We start from the raw sequence: 19,752 nt of genomic DNA, 5'->3' as shown, positions 1-19,752 counted from the left end.
CTTGATAATCAATGCTAGATCTAAAAACGAATAAAAATCTATTGAAATATCCTTAAATTGGGAGAAATTAATATTAGACAACCAAAGATTATTCGTTTTATTTCATGCATTCATTGTCGGCCAAAAAAACCCTAGTATTTTTGCAGCGATTTGATTTAAAATTGTAATGTGTCCATTTCCTGTTATTTATGAGTATGTTATATATATTTATATATATATATATATATATATATATATATATATATATATATATTTATATATATATATATATATATATATGTAACATACTCATAAATAACAGTAGTTGATGTAAGGCAATGAAAATGTATTTTATGGATTAGTTAAATAACAATATTTGTCTACAAGACAGTCAGACCGATCAATTTTCGTTTTGCGTTAAAATAGGAAAAAAGTGCTCAAATTGTATTGTTTGGCTAAAAATAATTGCCAATAAGGTAAAGTTAAGTTATTTTTTTCAGTTTGAAACGGGTTTTTTTTCCACAAGTTTTTAAAACACCTTGTTGCAGTTTATATTATAAAATATATATTTTATAATATATATTATAATTTTGATGCCAGCGATCCACAATTCGTGTCTCACTAGGAATAGTGGCACACAGAAATCAAACCGTTGAGAAGTTAATTTCCTTTTAACTTTAGAAAGGTCAGCTTAACCCAAGCTTAAAACTAAAATTATTTTCAGCATGGAGAGCAAACCCTTTTAACCCAGAATAGATTGATGCTGTGTTGTATAAAGGGGGCTTCATTCAGGGGGCTTATTGAAGGGCAGTTCTAAGGTGTTTAATTGTATCAAGTTGAGATGTTTACCCCCACCCCATCACCATGAGAATGTCCCCTTGAACTTGTTGGACACTTAAAAGCTAGCAATTGCTGTGGGTGATTACTTATTGTGCAGGGCTGTAACATTCAATCACAAGATGGGGTTGTATTAAGGAAGTACTCGTTGGTAGTATGACTGTAGGAGAAATAACTATATAACTAACAACACAGATCCAGATCAGAGAGAATTGTAACACACAATGAATGCAGATGAATCCAGTAAATAATACCGTATATACCGAGCAATTACACATTCTAACTTATATCTCGGTTTATAATAAAGGTACTTCTAAATATTTGTCAATACATTTACAGTCAGTAGGTATGGGAATATATTTCTGCCCACATGGGACAATAATTATTGTATCTCTGGATCTTAATGAGAATTTCTGATCGTTAGTGGAAGCCTTCGTTTTCTGCATTAACTAATAATAATCGGGTTTATAGTGATGTTTTTCCAGTATGCATATTTTTCAGTAGTATAAATGGTGTGCTTTTTTTCTGACTAGACTCTGTTTAACCCGTTTTATGCCGAGATGGCATTAAAGGGTTAATCAGCCCAAGAATTGTATCTCCTCATTGACAGCAGTGTATAGTGTGATAAGTGACTTTTTTTTTTTATGTAAGTCTTGAAATGTTTCAGTTTAGCAGCAGCAGTGGGTTCCGTGTCCCCTTGTTTTTACATTCCTATACACACAATAAAATCCTGCTAGCAGCCATGAAACCAAGATGCAGATCCCCCAAAGCAGATGTCTTCACACGTGTGAATGGGGGGATCTGGATTACTATCCCAGCTCTGCCGTGTATTCCACTGGTGGGTTTCGCGTGGGGTACATGATTTTACTGTGGGTTGCAGTGTAGCAGGCTGGGTGCACACTTTATTCACATGTGCTTTTCTCTCTAGGTCTTGGATGAGCATTGTGATGTGAAATTCTGCATCGATGCCAGCCAACCTGATGTGGGCAACTGGCTGAAGTTTATCAAGTTTGCGGGGACCTACGAGCAGCATAATTTGGTGGCAAGTCAGCTAAATGATCAGGTATGTAATTCTGTGGATGTGGCCATTGTGATCACATAGACCAGTGCTGTGAATTGGGACATTTTCTTTAGTATTAAACGATTAAAAACAAAATAAAAATGAGAGAAAAAAAACAAAAAATGGTTACTAAACATTGGATAGAAAAAAAAATAGCAGAATCGAAGTCAGAACCGAAATTACTATTTAATTATGGGAAATGTTTAAGATATTTAATGATCATCATGGCTGCTATAATCAATTATTATATATATAATTATAATCACAATGCACAGCTGTATCCAGTACGGGGGTGCACCAACAAGTTTAACTTGTGAAAATTGTCTCGAACGGTTTTGTGTAATGTAAGTATATAATCGTTACCGGGCTCATCGCAGTAAATATGTTAATGTGTTTTGGTGGTTAGTAAAAAAAAATAAATGTGAGAAATATGTAGAGCAAACCGTGTTTTAATGGGAGCGAATCCCACCGAGTATCAGCGCTGTGCCGTCTCGGTGTTTGCTTTAGGAGATCTCTTTTGAGGGGTGTATCTAGGCAACGTGATTAGTTTGCAGCGCTCTCTTCTCGCCTGTCACACTTCGATCCGCCGCGAAAGTACATTGTTGCGATCGTGAGACCGGAGCTCGCCCCCGGTGCCTGTCATAAACCCCGGCTGTGTTTCGTTGACCTCTTGCACACGGTGGCGGAGCGTTCGGTGCGGCGGCTCGCTCCGTGTAATGGGCACGGATTGCATACTGTTTGACGCCCCCCCCCTCCTGTATTCTGCACGAATGGTGAGGTTAAGCCGGCCTGGCCTGGTCCTGTTTAGCTCTAAGAAAGCTTCTCTTAGGAGGAGGGGGATGAAAAGACTTTTTTTTTTTCTTTCTTAAGAGGTTCTCCAGGTCTGTTTTATTCCCATTTCCATGAAGATCAGCCAACTGGGGGGGAATAAGCAGCGCTCATCACATAATGAACACTCCTATTGTGAAAGAGGATTACCCAGACTGGGACACTCGATCAGCAGCAGCTCTTATCCGCTAATTAGTTCACCTGTGAAAGTCTGCGGCAAAACTTTGCACCCTACCTGAAACTAGATCCCCAGATCCCCTGGTCCCCAGTCCCATCACACATGCAGCAATAGCACCCTTTCTTAATATAAATATATATCTATATATCTATATATATAATATACAGGTTATATACTCCTAATTTATAGAACAAAATTAAAAATAAATAAAAACACACGATATATAATGCAAAGGGCAGTTCTGCAGATTTAAGACAATCTCCTCCTTTCTAGTGCAAAATGAAAAATAAGTAATACATATTATATGATGCAAGGGGCAGTTCTGCAGATTAAGGCATAATCCTCCTTTCCAGAGCAAAATTAAAAATAAATACAGGTACTCTGAGGCAAGGGGCAGTTCTGCAGCTTTAAGCTCCTTCACACATTGAGAGATTGTATTCATGTTTAATATATTTACTGCTTATGATTTTATTTTCCATCTTGTGTTTGACTTCAGATGCCATTGAAGCATAAATATCCCACTGCTGGTTACTTTGCTCTCAGATCAGACACATTGTTGCTCTTTTCCTATAAGGCCAAGTTAAATGGTGCATTTGGAACATGTGTTTTGTTAACACAGCCAAAATATATATATTTTAGCATACAACACAAATTTGTTAACTACAGTTTCAGATTGGCCCACAGAATGTCATATTAAAAAATACTTTGCACTTCTTAAAGTACACTGCAGACACATGTTAATATTTTTTGATAGTTTTACTAATTTTGATGTTTCTCTGTGATTTTCATCAAGCGCGTGCTATGTAGAATCTCCCAGCTGGCCTGCAGTATTCATACTAGGTATCTGATATGCTTGTAAATTCTTCCACAAACTGGTTAAACTTGTATTGAAACCAGAGTGTTAAATTCTAGATTATTTTCCCATGATGAATCTAGACATTTGGAGGTCACTATTTGTTGACGATCTTGATTCAGAACAATTAGTTTGAAGCAATCATGATACTGCCCTCCACCTGCCCCAAGCCACAGATAAGTTATCAAAGTACCTGCTAACTGCCCTGTTCCAGAATGATGTGATAACGCCATTTAATGTGAGCTACGTGGCCAAATCCTGGTTTGCACCCTTCTTGCTGGCATTCAGTTCTAGTTTCCCACATGCTAACAAAGTTAAAATAAACATAAACAAATAAATAATAATAAAAAAAAAATCTAACCAAAACTTTGCCCATCAAACAGATAAATCCTACAACACCTGCCAAAATGACTCCATTATCCAGAAATGCTATCCAGCCATATAAAATATTTTGCTTTTTTTTTTCTTTTCACAGCTGAACAATAATTTGTTATTGGCAGATCACAAAATAGTCATTCAGATTTTTTTTTGTTTGCGTTTTGCAACTCTTTCACTATGATTCAGGGAAAGGGTGTACTCATCTTTTACTTATAAGTACCTGACTTATGATACTTTAACTCATTAGGTACCGTGTGCCTGCTCATCATATTGCTCAGTGTTGACCCTCCACTGTGTAATTTTAAAATATTTTAATTGTTTTCTTCAATATATAGATATATTTTTTTTTTTTGCTAAGTACAAAGACCTTCGAACCAAATGCCATCATTAGCCAACTACTGAGATATGTTCTCCAAAGGAATACCAGACAGCGAATCCATCTACTTGTGATATTGTTGACTGTTTCAGTAAATGCGTTCCAAAATTTCAATACATTACATTTGGCTCGTTATCTGTCAATTTCCTTCTTTTTTTTAACCATTTGTTTGCCCTTATTTTCATAAGATTGTGGTTCTCCTGGATGACCCAGAGATGTGGCAGTACAGATATAAAACAATAATAATATTCCATTTATTTTACTCCCGATTCCACATACAGTGTATTAACCACTTTTGGTTAAAGAACATAAATTGCCCATACATAAGGACACCTATCCATTTTTAAATAAATCACTGTTAAATAGAAAGGGATTTTAAGAGCTCTGGTGGAAAATCAGAGAATCTGTTCTTTATAACAGTAATAATGTCATATAATAATGCTCTTCAAAGACAGACTTTGTAGACAATTTCCTACCGAAAAGGATATGTTAGCATAGATAACAATAATATTAATAAACATAATATGAGTGTTTATCAGACCTTAATGCGGAAATCATGTATTCAAGTAGAGGACTATTAACAAAATATTTATGATATATATGAAATATTCCCTCAAAGTTTTGGAGGTGAAAAGCAGTAATGATCCCAGGTTTGTAGCGGATAAAGGACACCCTTTTATATTATATTTTTAAATGTCCTGTATGTTACTAAATCAAAAAAAAAATGTCTTGGCAGCTATGGTACCAGTTCTGAATTTTAATCTGAAACTCCACGTTGTATATAATGGTTTTCTCCGCAGAAGAGTCCAAGCGCTTTGGAATTCTCAGCCTGACCTGTGGCATCCAAAAGAGTTATGGCTTGAACGGTTTTCATTTCTTTATTAGAAATAACAGCGCCATCCTTTATGTCTCCATATTCCATGACTGTGTAAATGCTTATATTCTTCGCCACTAGAAAGTCCAATAGCCGAGATTTTGCTGCCAGAGGATAAAGCCCTTTTTTTATTATTTTATGTAGCATAAGATTGCTGTGGCTTAATGATCATCTTATTCACAACAGGAATCCTGGATGTCGTTGCAAGGTAAAAAAAAAATAAATAGCCGCAAGCAAGTATTTCCGTGTGATCCAGTAGGCAAGCAATCCACTCAAACCCACACGCTTAAAACCAGAGAGTGTGTTGTGTCCTGTAGTGTAACCGAGTTGCTGGGTTTATTTTATTTGCCCGCGTCCAGGAGCTTTCCTGTGCACTGTACCCCCTGCGCAGGGTTATTCTCTTTTATGCACTATACCCCCTAGCCTATTTTCTGCTCCATAAATAAAGCTGTGTTATGCTAACATATATATATATATATATATATATATATATATATATATATATATATATATATATACATACATACATAATATCGTTTTTTTTAACAAAGCATGTACAAAATCAATGTTCTGGCTATAGCCTGAATATGTGTTGCAGAAACATTAAAAGGACCCTTTTCTTTATTAGTCCAATTATTATGACTTCCCAGACAGGCCAAGGGTCATTCATAATTCACACTTCTGTCATTTTTAGAGATGCCAAATAGTCTATTAATCCTAAATGAAATGACCTGTATATCACCAGACAGTGAAGATTTAACACCCCCCTTCCCCAACCTCAGGATGTGCTTCACTTATTCCATAGTGCAAGATGATAAATAGTATTCCGGTTCACCAGTGTGCTCGTATGACATTAAACCAGATAGGTCAACAGTAAAATTATTAGGACGGTAAATTTTGAGATGGTTTACTTTGGATGGCGATCAGTGTAAGAAGTGCACAATTGTAGTTTGAGTGTCAGAAATGCCGGAGTGTCGGTGTTCCTACTGGCAGTGAAAAGGTTATTTTCCAGCCCTGCATAATAAATAAAGTCTTGTGTAAGAGGGCAGTGGCCGGCTGTATAAAATGTATTTATGTGAACATAATTTATGATGCATGAAGTTCAGCGCTCATGTTCTGCTCCTGCTAAGTACTTTTCTCTCTTCTGTTCCTTCTGGTAGAGACCTTGTGGAAGAACTTTAATTTATGTCCGAGAAGAGTTGGGTCTTCCCTTATCATACCGTTAGATGAGTTCCACAACGAGCCCAACCAAATAAATACATAAATAAAAATGCATTAGCGAATAGATTTTCCTAAATACCCCTGCTTTTTAGAGTCCGTTATGACATCACGAAGGCGCCAGCCGTTTCACATGTCAACAGCTGCCACTGAGCCTTTTTCTAAATTGCAGAGTGTAAATTATATTTAATAGACGCCACCTTATCAAATGGTCGGGAATCGTTAAAGATGCCTCGGCAAATCTGTTTGCTCTCCTCCTGATCAAATAGAAAAATGTTTGCATTAAAACGCCACCATTGCTACATTTAAAAAAAAATAAATAAATGGCTTGGCTGCTATTTGGCAGGGCTACCAAAACATTTTTTGACACGTCTTATATTATTTATTTAGGGAGCTTAAATAGCGCCCATTATACGTTAGTCCATTGACACTAGTGGATGTGGTTGCAGGAACGGTTACACGGTACACACATTAAATGCGCTATTTAGAATTTTTTTTTGGCCAATTTATAATCCTCCTTCATGACGCGTGGCTGATCTGATTTTCCAAAAGTTTAGAGCAGTTTTTTAACATTTTTCACGAGTAGACTAACAAAATAAAAATCTTGGAGGGCCTCGAGGTGTAGTTTGCAATGCTTTAGTGGAATTAAATGTCCATAAATTTTCTGAGCCGGATTGTATGTAGTTACCACGCCTGAGAAAGTCCCCCATTTGCGTTTTTTTTTTTTGTTTTTTTTTTTTAAATCTTATCCTCGTAAATGCAGAGTTTTCATAACCTGCAAAATCACAACATATTTCACATGTAATCCAGGTTAGTGATAACACGAATGGAAATCCTTATCACAAGTGTTATTGAAACTGATCGCTCCATAAAATCAGCCCCTCTCTGAAGCTTTGTTTAGTAATGTCTTCCAGAAGAACATACGTTTCCTTTTTTTTAATACATATATATTTGGTCTGTAGAGGATCATTATGTTCTATAGAAGATGAATAGTGTTTCTCAGTTCACTGCTTGTCTACATACGGGCCCCCCCTGCATAAACGGACCTCCGTTGTACTTGGCCACATCGTTATTTTAATTATTTGGGATGTGTATTAATATACTCTTGGGTCTCCCACGTTGTCAGGCATTACCTAATGTAAGATCTGTACGTTTATCGCAGCAACCACCATCGGCGTTTCTGCATAAGTCGAAAGCCTTCCCCTTGATGACGACAAAAAAGTACTTCAGACAGCAGTGTTTACAATTGCAGAGAAAAGGGGGGTATTGCAAAACTCAACTGTCTTGGGGAGTATTGTCTTCCCAACCTGCCTGTTTCCGAGAAGCCTTCTAATATGTCACAATTCAAATGTCAACATGCTGCTGGAAAGGAAGCCAATACGCTGAATCCATGAAAGCTGCCAAAAGAGGTGAAGTGAAGTGTTGAGTGAAGCTCATTGTTCCTAAAGGGAGTGAACTTCCAGAGCGAACATTTTGTTTAGCGATATCCACTAGATTTTTGTTAAATTTATATCATCCCTTGAACATAGACACTGCCAGTGATCGTCCATGAGATTGGCTTCAATTCCAAAAAGCCTTCCGTGTATCAGAGACGTCTTGAAGTTGGGGGAGGAGGGGGATGAATTGATATCTCAGAAATATTCAAGTGGTGTGATGGACTTCAGTTTAGGAAAAAAAGGGTTTTATAAAATGAAAATCTGACAATAGCAGGAAATGCTCAAGATTGAAAACCAAACACAAGGAATTTTTATTTCAAGTCACAATCCAGAGTCTCGGCTTCATGTACTTTAGAGTCATGTATGTGTTTTGGCAGCGACTCCAGGTTGCTGAAAGCTTTTGCAGTTGACATTGCTCGTGCTGATAAAGCCGAGACAAGCATGTTCACATCTTAGTTTCATATCTTGGATTGTTTAGCAGTTCCTGGTAGGATATTTGAGGTATTCTAGATACAGCAGGGATCAAGGCAGAAAACAATCTGTGACGTAAACTTCTTCACGACTGTCATTTACAAATTATAGGATGAGGGGGACTTGCGAATCGAGAGATTCCACTGGGTTTTTAGATCGGATGGGGTTGAAAAAAACCAAAACGTACAAATTTAAGCTGTTTTACGCCTTGGAACATCCAATTGGGCTTCAGTGATCTAATGACCTTGATGTTTTTAAAGATTTCATGGTGACTTCACTTCCAAGCTTTGGGTACACAGTGTGAAGGATTAAGGGAAAACACAAGACAGTCTGGATATACATGGAGAATTCCCACACCTGGGATATTTGATGAACATTTGATATATGCCAGCTGTCCCTATTGACAGGGAAAATCTGTTTCTCTGGTTAAAGTGAAACTCGTCTCTCACATTTGTAGTGTTATTTAGGTATGTTCCCATCCTAGATAAGGCAAAGAAGATATTCATTTCAAATTGCGTGCTGGAGCAGGCAGCAGGCTACTAAATCAGACAAAAGTTGTAGAAAGTACAATGGGAAAAAAATCCCTTACCTGTTCAAAAAGAGAGTACACAAGAATGAAAACATCATACCTGCCAAGTTCTGTGACACCACCTGGGTATTAAAAAAAAACAAAAAACCCCCACAGTACTGAGAAATCTATCTTCTGTCCATACTTGGCAAAACGGCTTTACAAAACGTACGAAACTGGTCACCAGCCCCAAAGAACGCTACATTATGGATCATACCACTCTGAGGGTAGGAAGTCTTGGTATTGACCAGGGTGCAAATTGTACATATATTTATAGAAACGCAGTGTTTTTAATCCTAGATAAGAACCATTTGGTCCATCTAGTCTGCCTGTTATTTCGGTTTCAAAATCTTTTATGTTAGAACATCAAGTGGTTATGAATTACATTTTGTAATGCTGCTGAAAAAATGTTTTAATGAATGTTAATGTCAACTGAATGATCAAAAGCCATTATTAATTTTATAATGCTTGGCTTGTGCCGATAATCAATAGAACTTTTTTAATTTGTAATATATATTGGTAATTAGCCTTCTTATTGTAGGAATAATTGTGCCATGTCCCAAACGGAATGCTCAGTTGGCTTTTAGAGCCACCTACGGGTAGACTTTGTAAATTACAACTAAAATAAAATGTTGGTTACACTTAGCACTGTGGACATGGCTAAAAATGTTAACTGCCTTTAACTGTCCAGTCTTTGTTTTCCAGATATTCTACAGAGCTGTAGCTGACATAAATCCCGGCGAGGAGTTATTATTGTTCATGAAGAGCGAAGATTATTCCCATGCGACAATGGCTCCGGATATCCATGGTTAGCATCATAACATCCCTCAATGTTTAAAAAAAGCATGATGTGCCCACGCTATTAAATGCACAATTTAATGCAAAGATACAGGATTGTGACTATAAATTGATAAACGTAAGGCCAAATGCGTAGTTGGTGCCTATTGTATCTTAAGACGCTTTGGAAGAAGTAGACGTAGCTGTGGCATAAACAGAGCTCTTCAGCTTCTACCCGTATGGTTTCTTTTGCCTTTTGACAAACAATAATTCCCAAGTGTGCAGAAAGGATGGGCTTTTATGTGTCTGCCTGGACCCGTTTTTTTGTTTTCTTGCTTTTGCATACCATTCATTCGTATTTATATAGTCTTTCATGACTATTCTAAGTAGAGGGTTTGTTTTACAGAGGAGCGTCAGTATCGTTGTGAAGAATGTGACCAGCTCTTCGAGTCCAAAGCAGAGCTGAGCGACCATCAGAAGTTTCCTTGTGGTACGCCGCACTCGGCCTTTTCTATGGTAGAAGACACCTTTCAAGTCGGCATGAACGTTAAGAGCGACCTCAGTGATATGCAGGACGCACACGAATGCAAAGAATGTGATCAAGTGTTTCCGGACATGCAAAGGTCAGAATTACGGTCAAACCTAGTTTGACACTTGTGCATCCTTAACGTGAAAATATACATACACCTCCCTTTGTTTAGTAATCGGTGGCAGGTTAATAGAAAGAAGCTTTAAGATGTGCGCACAAACACATTAAGCAGATGAGCGACTACAGCTTATACACAGTAACCCAAGAGGATCTGTTATATATAATTTTCACTGGCCACTGTACTTTATATAGTTCTTGAGATACATCTACAAAAAGTAATTAAATAGAAATCGTCGCATAGATTGCCATAAAAAAAAAAAAATGAAACTGAAAGATGAGATTACTTTTTAAAATCTCATTTGAAATCTCCGTAATGATTGCGGTTTAATTTTTAGTGCTAGACTTATCTCAGGCTTTGAATCCAATCCATTGTCTCTGCTGATGACCCAAACTATAAAAACAAAAAACCCAACCAGTGACTGGCTAAGATGTACTTGGGTATAACAGAAAATCTCCAATGTTGTCCATCTGTAGTAAAAGACTCCTGGTTATCAAGTAACATTTTGCTTTTAAACTTTATTTTCGCTAGCCTGGACAAACACTTACTATCTCACACAGAAGAGCGAGAATACAAATGTGACCAGTGCCCCAAAGCCTTTAACTGGAAGTCCAACCTTATCCGCCATCAAATGTCCCACGATACTGGAAAGCACTACGAATGTGAAAACTGCTCCAAGGTAATGTGACTTTGTGTTTGGTCATTCCTGGGCTGGAGACGTTCACAAGAATGGAACGGCCCCCCTTAAATGCCCAAAAGGCTTTGTTTGTCTGTACCAATTTATCATAAGAAAAAATGGATAAAGCCGTATTAGCCCAAGAGTAAGTGGAGTATTAGGTTCAAGTTGTGTTTCCTTTTTAGAGGGCCACCGTAGAAAAGAAGTAAAGTTGCTTATGTCTTCAGGACCTCATCACTCTTTTATTTTTTTTTTTTCTTCTTAGAAAAAGTTTGATGTAGATTTCAAAATGCTTTAATACTGGTGATTAAAAATAAGGTTTTTAGAAATCGGCATGTAAATGGCACAAAATCACACTTTTGCCTTTTTTTTCAAGACTTTTAATTGGTCAGGCAGTATTGATGAACGTGATCCATGTTTATTAATGTAAATTTCAATGTAAATTGCTTAGAACGAGTTAATTCTTGATATATACTAACTCACATGTACTCATCTCCTAGCAGGTTTTCACAGATCCCAGCAACCTCCAAAGGCACATTCGTTCCCAGCACGTCGGAGCTCGGGCACACGCATGCTCGGAGTGCGGCAAAACTTTCGCAACTTCATCAGGTCTTAAGCAACATAAGCACATTCACAGCAGTGTCAAGCCTTTTGTATGTAAGTCATTCAAATTCATGTATTTTTTTATTTTTTAATTATGTTCTGTGCATTTTGTTGATGATTTCAGAGTTTGGCTGGATATATATCTACAAAATCATTTTATATCGGAGATAATTATAAAAGAGCCCGCCGGCAAACCCAAGAGACGGTAATGTGGTTTATTGCTATGTTGATAAATGCTGAATATCATGTATCTTCCATTTAAAGTCCTAGCACATTATGGATCACGGACATATCCTTATGAGCACAGACCAACTTTCCGGCTCTAGCGGTGTGACGTTAATGTGCAATGAAGTTGCTGCATTTTCCGAAAAGGAGTAGCTAAGAACTGTGGAAGCAGAGCGATATAAGGAAACCATCATAGCAGCTATTTTGCATCACATTAAATTATATTAAAAAATGATGGAAACATAAAGCATGATGGGAAGAATAATGCCATAGCACTTGAGTAGCCAATACTGAATCACAAGGCAGTATAAGACATTTTCATGAGTATTGGAAAGCACGGTTTTTTGCCGGCACCATATTTTTTCTTTTGTATAGTCTGTAAGGACTGAGCTGACAGAATAATGGGGTAAATAAGTCGTTATTGCTATTATCTTTCTTGATTGATGTATTAGAGCCATAGTCTCCATCTTTTTTTGGAGCACGCAAACAATCGCTCCGATCGAGAGCATATGATCCAGCTCTTCAAGAACTTAATTGTAGTGCAACACAAAGGGTTAATGGATGTGTAAGTATTCCTGTAAGAGGATGCTTTTCCGGATCATTTCTTCTTCCTTATAGCAACAGGAAGTTAATAGCCGCATCATGCCGAGCAATGGCCGTGTAATTGCAGACCTGGGGAATTTTCTAAATTATGCAGTGAAAATAGTTTCATGTAAAAGGTACTATCTGTTTTCTAGCAATGGGCCACACACACTGTGTAGCCACCAGTCTGTTTATGGCAACTGTCTCTTGTTACACTATTCTGCTCAGACTTGAGTGAAAGCTCACCGACACAAAGGTAATTACTCATTGCCTTCACAAAATCTTCAGCTCCGCCAAATAGAAACCACATGCTGTAATTGGTCCAGCATACCCAGCCCACACCGCTTAATGTGTTTAATGAGCAGAAAATATGCAATTCTCGCCTGCTATCTTATTCCGCCATTCCCAGAAATGACAAACGGGTTACACTGAATGCCGAGAGACCAACACGCCCAGGGGCTTGCGGCCTTTGTTCGTGGGGAGTTTTTACTAGAGTGCTGAAAACTGCTAAAGGGGGAGTCTGCAGCTCCAGCCCCTCTATCGGTGCACAAGAAAAAAAAAGATTGAGGTGCCAGCTAAACAGATGGGTGTCTCGCTCAGCTCCAGCGTATGGAAGTTATTAGTCTGGAGCTGGACAGCTTCAACCCTCTGGCTGATGCCGGATGACAGCTCATGCAACGGTCATCCAGCCAGGTGCTGGCTTCATAGTCATGGGAGGGGGGTCAGCGACTGCTTTAGGCTCGCCAGTGCCGTTATCTTAACAGATATAGGAACATGCTGGGTATTTACCCCAAGAGACATTAGTTTCCTTAAACAGGGAGGCAGAAACGTAGATACTACATAGACGGGGCAGGTTTTGTATTCCATGACCCCCATCCTCCCAAGAAATGTGTATATAAATTACATGGGTGAGGCGTGTACCAAAAAGTATGAAGGTTATATCATCTGGTAGATGGAGACACCATCAAGAATCACCGTATGGGGATTTCTATTCCCTCAGCCTTCCCCATTGATGTTTTGTTGTAGGTATATAACACAATGGAATAGCCCATGCAAAAAGTCAGCCTATTTCGCCAAGATGGCTATACTAATGCTGGTATTCCCTTACACAGTTGAATGCACTGCTTTTGCCCTCCATTATTCCTTTAGTATCCAGGGATTTCATCATATTAATTAGCGTAATAGCGTCTTTTTTTTTTTTTTTTCTTTTCTTACCGTGATTAGCTAGTAACCATTAAGGCTTTTTCCTGAATTGTTTAATTAGTCAATGCACATAGAATAGGCTTCTAAGAAGTAATCACCTAAAAAATGAAGTTGCGCACCATAAATCCCTTCTCCGCACCATTACCATATGGATCCTGTGCTTAACCCTTTCAGTATTGGCACTATCTATTACAGTCCGCCATCGATTTAGTCCCCCGTCACTTTGCCTGTGACAGATGTGAGGTGTATTGCTTCATTTGCATGTCGCAAAGGGGTAAATAAATCAATAAATATTAGTATACTTATAACGTTTAACTCTTCAGCTGCTAGGGGTAACCAATGGATTGTATAGTTTAACTTTTTCCGAACTAACGCAAAATACAAATTTGGTCACTACGATGCCTTTATTGGCTAACTGACGTATAATTTCCAAGTTTTTGAGAAAGTTGCTCATGTCTATAATATGCCTGAAAAGGAGACCTATGTGGTCTCGAAAGCTTGCAATCCGTTATACGTTAGCCAATAAACGTATCCTCTTTACCAAATCGCTTTCTCTCTTTCCATGGCCAACACGGTACAACTCTATACCGTTTAGAAAACATTTAGAAAAGACACAGGTCGGAAAGTGTCTGCCACTACATCTGCAGACGCACATTGCACACTTGATTATTGGGGAAATATTAAAAAAATCGAGTCAAAACAAGCTTAAATCCTAAAGTATTTTTGGAAATGCGTGTTTTCTTCCTGAGGATAAATGACAAAGGCAGATGTTGGAATGTAAGATGCGTATCATCAGAGTGTTGACAGGGATCCCGTTTGCTTGTTTAGAATGCATCTCGATGACGGGGTAAACATCTGAGAAATGACAGCAAGTGTTCTGGCTTCTCAAGGACACGGTTTTCACAAGTGCAGGAAGGTTAGCGCTGGTGCGAGTGGAAGTCGGGGGACGTGATTGCAGTTCATGGGAACCAACAATGCAGGATGAGATACATTCAATTCGGTTTCCTTCAACGAGCTCAAAATAGAGCTATTGTAAATTTGGGAAGCCTTTCTCAAACCCTGCGAATGTGTCTCAGAATTGTCATTGTTTATTGCAGCTTGTCTTTGATCTGTGAATAATAAGGACATGGACGCTTTACGGGTCCAAGTTTAGATTCCATGGCAGTAACAGGGAGTTTATAGTTCATTGATGAATAGCAAAAGGCATGTCTGGTAAAGGAAGTTGGAAACCTTTTACCGGTACGCAGCGTTTAACCTTACAGTGTATCTGGACGCATGGAGCTCCTCTGCCGCCGTGTATCAGATGGTAGGAGAATAGTCTGCGTGTGTTTATACATATATGTGTATGTATAAAAACACTAGATAGAACAATTTAAGAATGTTCTCATTTCACGTGTAATGTACTGTAGTCTTCATTCTACTAACCGTCCAGTTTTTGTTATGTGAGGCATAAAATGGACATTTATGAGGTTGTTCCACAAGGATGAGCATACATTTAAGATGTTTTATTTTTTTGTACAGGTGAAGTCTGCCATAAGTCGTACACTCAGTTTTCAAACCTTTGCCGACATAAGCGCATGCACGCCGACTGCAGAACTCAGATCAAATGCAAAGACTGCGGACAAATGTTCAGCACCACATCTTCACTTAATAAGCACAGGAGATTTTGCGAGGGGAAGAATCACTTTGCAGCCGGGGGATTATTTGGTCAAGGCATTTCGCTTCCCGGAACTCAAGCAATGGACAAGGCGTCTATGATTAATATTAACCATCCAAATGCAGGGCTTGCTGATTACTTTGGTGCTACTCGGCATACCGCTGGACTTACATTTCCAACAGCACCTGGATTCTCTTTTAGTTTTCCTGGTCTGTTCCCTTCCGGACTGTATCATAGACCTCCTTTGATGCCTGCCAGTTCTCCGGTAAAGGCATTGTCAAGCGTTGACCAGAGCAACAAAAGTCCACATGTGAACAGAACTCCGATATTACCAGCTACACAGGACATTTTAAAAGCACTGAGTAAGCACCCGGCTATGGGTGAAACTAAAACATTGGAGTACTTGCCAGAGAGTAACACTCAGAAGAGACCACAGGACAAATTAAGTGACCAATCGGAGAGCAGCGACCTCGACGATGTCAGTACTCCAAGTGGCAGTGACTTGGAGACCACATCTGGGTCGGATCTTGAAAGCGACGTTGAAAGTGAGAAAGACAAAGTGAAGGAAAATGGTAAAATACATAAGGAAAAACTAAGTCCTCTGCAAAACCTAGCCGCGTTAAACAGTAAGAGAGAATACAACAATCATGCTGTTTTCTCGCCTTGCTTGGAGGAACAGACTGCTGTGTCAGGAGCAGTGAACGATTCCATAAAAGCTATTGCTTCTATTGCTGAGAAGTACTTTGGTTCAACTGGACTTGTAGGCCTACCAGATAAAAAAGGAGGAACATTGCCATATCATTCTATGTTTCCGCTTCCATTTTTTCCAGCCTTTTCACAGTCGGTGTATCCATTTTCTGACAGAGACACAAGGCCCGTGCCCTTAAAAGTGGAACCGGAGTCTCCAAAAGAAGTTAAGAAAGTACATAAAGGGAATGCGGAGTCTCCATTTGATCTCACCACTAAACGTAAGGAAGAGAAGGAGGTGGCAAATGCCTCTTCAAAGTCAGCGGTACCAATGCCTTCAAATGTTGACCAGCCTTTGGACTTAAGCATCGGAAGCAGGAGCCGGGCTACAACAGCAAAGACAAGTGAACCCAGAAAAAATCACGTATTTAGTGAGAAAAAAGACAATGAAATAGAGCAGTCAAAGACAGCCGATCACTGCTTGCAACATGCCAGACCTGCTCCTTTCTTCATGGATCCTATTTATAGGTAGATTATTTTGTATATTATTCAGAGTTTCTATATTTGTCTTTTAAAAGCATTTTAGCCCATTTGTATGCATGTTAGTCATGGTTAATACATCCAATAAACATAGCTCATAAGATATAAATTAAAGGAGTCCCAGTATCCTAAGAGTCTTGGATGTAACCATGAGCTTTTATTTCAGGTAGAGTTTGGCAGCCATTGGCCCATACATGCTAGACATGTTCCACCTTCCATCCATGAAACTAAATAAAAACCCAAATCCTATTTTACGGATTCTGCTGCACCAATCGTTTATCTAATTAGTTATTTTTATAAATATGTATAATGAACTGCATGTTGTTTTCCAGAATATGTCTCGCCTCATATAGTAGCATTTCTAAGAGTTGTGAAGCCACTAGCCATAGCCATTAAAAAATACTGCTCAGTTCAATGCATTATCTCTGCCGTATAGACTTGTAAAACTTTGCAAATAATATTACTAACCATGTTTATATTTGTCTGAAACCAGCCCCAGAATGACCTTTCATAATCTGAATATCTACGATTGCAGGGTGGAGAAGAGGAAGCTAATGGATCCCCTTGAGGTTTTAAAAGAGAAATATTTAAGACCTTCCCCGGGATTTCTATTTCATCCACAGGTATGTACGCATACATATTTAGATGGTATAAGTCACGATTTAAAGTGGCCCAGTTACTTTGGGCACATGTAGCTTAAAGGTTAAGGATTATTTCACCTTTTTGGTATTCTTCCTGTGGCTGCCATAACCAGTAAGAGTCAATAATGTGGAAGAATAACTTTATGGGGAGCAGTAGTTGAAAGGTTTATAGAGATACAGTGAATTTATAATACTTTATACGCTCTATGCTTTATCGTTCTAGCAATTTACAAGTTATAATGACCGTAATGTATGTAGCAAAATGTAGATGGGCTACAGACAAATATATGCAGTACTTGCTTGCTAACATAAGAGGAAACAATACGGCTATGACCTCTACCAGTTTCGGATTGTACACTTAGCTGATACTTGTATGTTCTCTGTTTAAACAGAATTGTTTGTGCATAAATGATTATTCTCTTTTAAATGTATAGGATGCCAAATACTTAAGTTATCTAGCAAGACTGGGCACAGGCACTTTAGGCATTGTAGCCCAGCGTAGCCTTTTCTTTTTTCCCCCTTTTTTTTGTACAGGATGGAGACCATACAAAAAAGAGGTCTGCCAATGAATTCTTTACAATATCGAGCCCTTCGTTCTTATAACATTCACCCCATACTAAAGTGTTCTTACAGAAAGATATATAGAGGGTATAATCAATGCACGCTCTACTGTATGGATGTATTGCTTCCAGAAACACAACTGTGAAATATATAGAATGAAGTGTATGCTATCAACAATCAATTCCATTTAAGCCAAATTGCTGGACCATGATGGAAATGTTTTATGGGTTGCCTGTGATAATGCCCTTTAAATGCAGGATAACACCCGTTTTGATGGAGCGCAGGAAAGTTTTAATGATACAAACTTAAAAATAAAACATTAAACAGCAATGGAGACGCGTATACAGTGTTATGCATTTGCACTTTGATTGGGATATGCTAGAAGTTCTGCTCATGACTATCATGTTTAAGACGTGACTTGGTTTAGGAAGGGACTCGTCGGCAAATGTTAACTACAGGCATATATCTGGCGGAACCGTACAGCTCATGGGAAAAAGGACAGAGTGAGTTACTGCTTCCGTCTAATTAGTGTAATGTAAAGTCATCTGCTAAACAGGTGCACTCCCTCGAAACAAAGCCGGCTTCATAAGAGAGTAAATGCATCAACCTGTCCTGTTTGCCAGAAGGGAATGTATTATCCTAATAGTCTGTTATTGGAACACTCAACGCAAGGACAGTTTTAAAAGATCGTTTGATTCATGTCTGAGCGTACGCTTCTTCAAAATGACAGGGCAGATTGCAGAATACTCAATCCTGTGAAATTATTTTAGAGTAAATCACACTTGTTAGTTTGAAATTACAGATTAAAAAATGAGACAAATTTACTTTGTTCCTACGATAGACTTTATACGTTTGTTTTTAGCTGTCCGCTCCAGAATAATTTCTGGCCCTTCATCTCTTGCTGATTCCTAAAGCGACGCACAAGCCGAAGCGACATGTGTAAAGACAGATGTGAATAGATTGGGTAGCTGAACCAGTTACAAAGTTAGGCAGATATTTGCTGGTCATTAAAGGATAGTCTGTGGGGTTTTTTTCCCAATCTTTTCACTTTATTTTTAAGAAAGGGGGGAAAAAAAACCACAGTATGTGTGCTGTGCATTTGACAAAAGCAAAACAAATCATAAAAAACATAACTTAAAAACATTGTTTTAATTTTCCATTTAATTTCTTTTCAGTTCCCGCTGCCTGATCAAAGAACCTGGGTAAGCATCTTTATGACAATTTGAGTATGAATTAATAAGTGTACATAAACCATAGTTTTGTGATGCCCTTTACTAGGCTGGGGACTGCTAACCAGATGTTGTGACAGAACTAAATATCCAAGAAATGTCTACAGTAATAATAAAATGTATCCAAGACAAAGAAGACGACTAACCCAGAAAGGTTTTTTTTTTTCTTTTATTTTGAAACTCTCAACATCTCTTAAAAATGATAAAGTAATTTAAAAACAATACAAGACATTTGATCTTTCAAGGTGATAATACATTTTTTTTTTTTTTAGAAACTCAACCCAATTTTAGTAAATATTCTAATGGAAAAAATATGTGAATTAGATTCAAATCAGACAATTAATCAATGTTGCCACGCATTTGACCTTTTTAGTAACTTTTTCCCCCCAAAACATTCAACTTATTTTAATCATAAATTATTCTCTGGAAAAAAAAAACCATAAAATAAATACAAAAAAATGCTAAGTTTTAAAGATCAGGAATCTGATATTTCTGATTAAGATTAAAATAAATATAGAACAGTATTTTTCCCATGGAAGGTTAAAATAAAGTTTTATGGCTGTCTGCAAATTTTTTTTAATTATTTACTGAATTTGTCTTATCCCTCCCTAAATGTAAAAGTTGCTCACGTATCTATTTTTGGAATTATTTCCTGCTTAAAAGAAAAA

General features: G+C 37.9%; 1 protein-coding gene across 5 annotated transcripts in view; it reads left to right on the top strand.

The window, feature by feature from the left end:
- Positions 1 to 19,752, top strand: part of LOC149300387 (MDS1 and EVI1 complex locus protein EVI1-A-like) — a 107,452-nt gene that overhangs the window by 79,430 nt on the left and 8,270 nt on the right. The window contains exons 2-9 of one of the 5 annotated variants that reach the window (XM_089485363.1): positions 1,745 to 1,879; positions 9,762 to 9,864; positions 10,240 to 10,456; positions 11,012 to 11,159; positions 11,657 to 11,813; positions 15,291 to 16,641; positions 17,189 to 17,276; positions 19,031 to 19,057. In XM_089485363.1, coding sequence (XP_089341489.1) covers positions 1,745 to 1,879; positions 9,762 to 9,864; positions 10,240 to 10,456; positions 11,012 to 11,159; positions 11,657 to 11,813; positions 15,291 to 16,641; positions 17,189 to 17,276; positions 19,031 to 19,057 — 2,226 coding nt within the window. Of the gene's footprint in view, positions 1 to 1,744; positions 1,880 to 9,761; positions 9,865 to 10,239; positions 10,457 to 11,011; positions 11,160 to 11,656; positions 11,814 to 15,290; positions 16,642 to 17,188; positions 17,277 to 19,030; positions 19,058 to 19,752 lie in introns of those variants that run through there. The other 4 variants (XM_089485364.1, XM_089485366.1, XM_089485365.1 and 1 more) reach the window with 4 other exon arrangements.

Source organism: Sceloporus occidentalis, unplaced genomic scaffold (assembly GCF_023333645.1).
Source record: "Sceloporus occidentalis isolate IW3139 unplaced genomic scaffold, rSceOcc1.0.p SCAF_25, whole genome shotgun sequence".
NCBI classification, from domain to species: Eukaryota; Metazoa; Chordata; class Lepidosauria; order Squamata; family Phrynosomatidae; genus Sceloporus; species Sceloporus occidentalis.
This window is presented reverse-complemented; position numbering and strand designations above follow the sequence as displayed.